Consider the following 5,513-nt stretch of genomic DNA (forward strand, 5'->3'; position numbering starts at 1 on the left):
CCAGGAGATTCAGTAGTCCAGACTCAAAATGACAAGGGACCGAATGAGCTCCTGAGTGGCCTGTGTGGAAGGAAATGAATGAATCCTTCTGATGTTATAAAGGAGAAATCGTGTGTGTCAGATTAGCAGTGAGAAAGGAAAAGTACAGTTGATTGTCTAAGATCAGAGAGCTGTCCAGAGGAGATCACAACATGAATCGCAGTTCAGGTCTCTCTGACATGGTATGAGTAGAGTTCAGTTTCTACTACCCAGTACATTGGGAAAGGTTTTAATCTTTTGTTTACAGATAATAATAACGAGTCGCTTTCAGGCCTTGAAATGAATCCAGTATTTAATTATTTAAACACTGTACTGTAATTGATTATTAATAATGGTGTTACCATTGATATAAAGGTATCATCCTCTTTTATTCTAAATGTTTACATAAGTTGAAATGTAAAAAGTGGTCCATGTAACTGATGTTTCTATGCACAATATCAAAAACATACATACAGAAAATGTGGCATGTAAGCATATATATAAGTCTAAAAAGTCCTTTGCCCTTGCACATACTAGCTGAGTAAGACATAAAATATATTGATTACTGTCTTTAAACATGCACACACTTGATGGAATTTAGCTCTTATTTAGCACCTTCAAATAGCAAAATACACTTTTGGAGATCAATACAATCAATACAACAATTCCTTACAGCACAGTACAGACAGTGGATGGCTGATATTTACTGTTCCACTGCTTCCTGTCACATAACTCTTCAGGGTGCACTGCTGTATATCCCACAACCTCCACTAATCTCCTTTTTTGAATGCCATGCAGTAAAATACGATATGTTCCTGTGATGGGACTGCACAAGTCTTCACAGGTGTTATTCTGCAGATGCATGCTGCTAATACCCAAGTCATTCAATGCTAACTTGACTTCCTCCTCCTCTGCACACAGGCCCTCGGAGGGATCCATCAGGTGACTGGGTGTCAGGCTGAAGCAGGGAAAAGGCTTGGGGTAGTCAATGCCTCTCATCCAGGGACAGGTCATGATCTGGGAAATGCTGCTGCGGTCTGGAGGAACAGGCCTTAGCATGCCTTGAATGGTCTGCTGGCAGGATACCGGGATGTACTGAGGGATGGTGTAGATGCCCTGCAAGATGCAGCGTTTTAGACGGCCCAGGTTTTCAGCGTTGAACGGCATAGTAGCAGTCACCATGAAGTATAGCAAAACACCCAATGCCCAGATGTCTACGTAACGGCCCACGTAGCCTTTCTCCTTAAACAGCTCTGGTGCTGCATAAGGAGGAGAGCCACAAAATGTGGTCAGGACGTCACTAGGGCCACTTACAGTGCTGAAACCAAAATCACCTATCTTGATGGAGTAGCTGGTAGTGTAGAAAATGTTTTCAGCCTTTAGGTCACGATGAACTATATTGCTCTCATGCTGCAATGAAAAGAAAGAATGAGATTCTATTAATCAGGTTGCCTACTGTATGTCCTACTACATTGGGTAAGGATGATGTTCTTAACACATAAACATGTTAATCATAACAACTGATTTCAATTATATGACTCAGACTTACTAGAAACACACTTAGCTACAATTTCCATTGAAAATCGGCACTTTCAGTGTGAAAGTGTCATAATGCAACCTTATATGAATAAAAGTATTACTAAGTTCTTCTGTTAATTTGAAAGAGGATTAAGACTTTGATAGCTCATGCCTGTTCCTTAACAAATGTTTATCTTAGCTAACATCAGTTGTCATGAAGGGCTTATGTAGCTCTATAAATACTAGCATTAAGCAAAGTGTCTTTAAATTATATTCTTAATAAATTTCATACCTAATTATTGTGCATAATTCATATGATATGGTTAACGAGAAGACATCAGATTAGCATATAGACAATATAGACATATACTGACATATAGACAACTTCTAAGGAAAGGCTAATTAGGGTATACTTTCTACATTAATTAATTCTAATCCTCAGCTCAGCTTTTATATAGGAAGCACATTTTTCTCACCATGTATTTAACAGCAGAAATGATCTGTGCAAAGATGAGCTTGCTTTCCAAGTCTGACAGACGTCCCCTTGTGCTGATGCGTGAAAAGAGGTCTCCTGCGCTGCCATACTCCATAACCAAGTACAGGTGCTTACTCGTTTCAACCACCTCATAGAGACGCACGATGTTTGGATGGGACAGTCTTTGCAAACAAGAGATTTCGGAAGCAAATAACGTTTGTGTCTTCTTGTCCAAGCGCCTTTTATTAAGGATCTTGACTGCAACACGCTCTGGGCAGAGAGAGAAAGAGAAGAGGACACACAGAGTACAAGTCAGCTATTAAAGTACTAATTGTTGTGTATTATGTGAATGTGTATAATGTATTGTGTATAAGTGTATTTTATATAGGCTGGTTACTGGGGGTTGTGGAAGTGGAATATAGTCAAATATAAGTGGCATCTGCAGTATGTAGCTCAAGCCTTTATATACATTTTCACTATGGAATTAAGAAAGACGTGCAGTCTAACAAAAACTCAGCTCACATGAGATTTCCTTCAGGCATCAGTACATCTCACAAACATTGAAAAGAATTTGAAATGATGTTTATATTTATTATGGAGATTCTGTATGATATAGATCAGCTCTGGTTACTGGAATGCACAGTGCTGAATGTATGAGAGTTTTAATCTGTTGTGTCCTTTATAATACTTTTTTCGAAGATCCTGAGGTGATTTCTTGCACTGCACATCTAGTGTATTTTCTGAACTAACACAGCTCAAACACGCCCTATTCGATGAGTTGATGATTCGATCTGTTTAATCTAATGATCTTTTCCTTCATGATGACTCAGGCGTGGCTCATGCGTTGTTGGGATGAAAACCTGCACCCACACCAACCATCCTGAATAAGATTGAACACCCCTGCTCTAATACCTATACAGTCATTATTTTTCAGCATTTTTGTAAATATCAGTAACAGGATGTGTGATAATAAGCTCACCTTTAGTTAAGGCATGAACACCAAGTCTGACTTGTGAGAAATTGCCAGTGCCGATTTCCCCTCTGAGCTCGTAGAAGGCAATCCTTTTACCCAGAATTATGTCGTGGATGACGGTTTCGTTGTGGGACATGTCATACACAACCCTCTCAAATGCTGTTTGCTTCATTTGTTGCTCTGCTGTTATCGCTGGTGCTCTGGATCCCAGCAGTGGAGGTCTGGTGGGTTTGATCAGAGTTTGGGTTTTGTTTTTTTTGTCCTCATTTCGCTTTGGACATGCCTTCTGGAATTTGTAACCTGGGTAAAGATCAGAGGAACAGGAATAAATTCAGGAGAAGTAGTTGATTAAGCTTTCTGTTAAAAATCCAATAATAGTTCAAATAATGTACCGTATTAAATGAACAAATATATTTTTTTATGTATTGGGACTGGCAATACACAGGTCAAAGGCTGGTCAAGAACATCATTAGGAGAAGGGTGATTGGATTTGTTTAGACTCTCACTCAGATGAGAAAAGACGATGGCCTTGCTTGGAAATGAGTCTGAATCACTAACAGGTCATCCGTCTGTGTGTGTCGATGTCAATGTGTGTTTAAATGTCAGGAAACATCTTCAGGAGCTTCGGGTCTTAGTATACAAATCAAATCCAGCTGTTAGGAGCCTCATGTTTGAGGTCACAACAGCTAAAAGCAACACTCAGCATTTTTTAGCTGTGTAGCTGCAAAGTTTTGACACTTTTGGCAATAAAAGACAAAACCTTTAAGACCAGTTAGTTAATATTCAGGTTACACTGATGTAATACAATGTGTTCTTCAAGATATTCTCTTTTAATCACTACTGGTTTAGAGGTATAATATGGTTATTACACATTTACTATGCTGTTAAATTTCTTTTTAAAAACAGTGATCAAAACTCTGTATGGTACTTTAGCTATCTGAAAATCCTTCAAAGGACGTCGTAACACTGAATGAATGCTGACTACTTCATGTGACTGATCTTAGTGACAGTCTGGGTCGCTGTGGATCAGAATGGATGACCGTGAGCATGTCGATGTAGCAGACAGCACATGTTAAATCTCCCAGACAGACAGACAGACAGACAGACAGCAAGGTCAGGACAAAAAAGTAAGCAAACTGTAATCAGCCCTTGACACTGCCCGAGGAATGAGGGAACATTTTCACACAGATAATTAACGATATAAATGCTTTTTCTATTAAGAGAGAACAATCTATAATTCTGATTAACAAAATACGCAAATAAACAAGATCTTTATTTTTTTAAGTGTTAAAATCACATAGTTATGGTTTATTTTTTACACTCCACAATGTTTTCTAGTACACAATGTTCCCTTCCCAACATCCCTTTCACTTTAATCCCTTTATCTTTTGCAAGCATGGACAGATCAAGGCAGTACCACTGACAGGGAAAAGATGCTGTATCCCTTTGAGATTAGAGACCAGGTTTAGCATCACACTCTGAGGACTGGCTTTATTTCTAAAAATAGATTTCAGCAAATTTCTTATTGGTGACAATCATACTTTGTGTTATCTTAAATTATATGAATAAAATTAATGAATAAACAAAACAAAGTTTATTTTATAAAACAAGGAGACTATAAGGTTTGAGCATATTTTTGGGCATCATGTGTGTTTCTGAAGCTAGTGTGATCCGTTTCATTCAAATTTAGATTTATAAAGTAAATAAACAGAGCCCTAATTAGGAATAAAGCGGGTATAGACAATGGACGGATGGATGGATAAACAGAGCCCTGACCAATAAAAAAATTATAGATGCCAAATATCACGGTTTCACAGCAAATATATATTGCATAAATATATATTGCATATATACATTGTTATAAATATTAAATACATAATGTAAGTGTATGTAATATAAAAATACCAGTAAAAAATAGGGATAGGGATAAACAATAAACAGGCACCCACATTGAGTATTTAGATTATATTCTTCACTGATCTGTTGAATATGAAAGTATTTAACACTTACCTGGTAGCTGAGGATCCTTCATCTTCCTGTCTGTAGCAGAGAACAGTCTATACTGAGTAAGACAACGCTCTGTCTCTCTAAACCTCTGAGGATCATTAAGGGCCAATCCAATTAGGAGGACGTATTAATATCTGAGCTGTTGCTGCCTGTGAAAACACTGGAGACATGCTTTATCCATGTGCTGCTCCAATCCCTCACTCGCGTCTTATATATATATATATATATATATATATATATATATATATTTCAACAACAAGCCAGTTGTAAATTAATTAATGGTGGCCTCTGTCTAGAACCCTATAATTTCCTTAAAATATCCCGGAAGGATGCTACTGACCTTACAATGACATTTGTATGTCTGTAATACCCTTCAAACAGGAAGGAAGCTACTCCCTTACTATGATCTTGAACCAGTGTTTGGTGTGTTTATAATTCCACATAATTCCTATAAACATTTCGTCTTTCATTAGATATCATACTAATGAGAATCCTGGATTTATGGACAACAGAAACATGGAA

General features: G+C 37.6%; 1 protein-coding gene across 1 annotated transcript; it reads right to left on the reverse strand.

The window, feature by feature from the left end:
- Positions 1–357: 357 nt before the first annotated feature.
- On the reverse strand, positions 358–5,158 carry LOC131360603 (serine/threonine-protein kinase NIM1). The gene is made up of 4 exons (XM_058401216.1): positions 4,995–5,158; positions 2,991–3,284; positions 2,013–2,281; positions 358–1,428 (listed from the first exon to the last, which is right to left on the reverse strand). Exons 1-4 carry the CDS (start codon positions 5,014–5,016, stop codon positions 688–690), a joined length of 1,326 nt encoding a protein of 441 aa, XP_058257199.1. The 5' UTR covers positions 5,017–5,158; the 3' UTR covers positions 358–687.
- Between the last annotated feature and the right edge of the window lie 355 nt (positions 5,159–5,513).

This window comes from Hemibagrus wyckioides, linkage group LG10, assembly GCF_019097595.1.
Source record: "Hemibagrus wyckioides isolate EC202008001 linkage group LG10, SWU_Hwy_1.0, whole genome shotgun sequence".
Lineage (NCBI taxonomy): Eukaryota > Metazoa > Chordata > Actinopteri > Siluriformes > Bagridae > Hemibagrus > Hemibagrus wyckioides.

What these genes read in the sequence shown, in the direction of transcription:
- LOC131360603 (XM_058401216.1), bottom strand. Translation starts at nt 5,016, where the DNA reads ATGAAGGATCCTCAGCTACCAG. An exon ending in GAAGGATCCTCAGCTACCAG is followed by an intron (nt 3,285 to 4,994) that starts GTAAGTGTTAAA and finishes ATCTTTACCCAG; the next exon opens with GTTACAAATTCCAGAAGGCA. An exon ending in TGTTCATGCCTTAACTAAAG is followed by an intron (nt 2,282 to 2,990) that starts GTGAGCTTATTA and finishes CTCTCTGCCCAG; the next exon opens with AGCGTGTTGCAGTCAAGATC.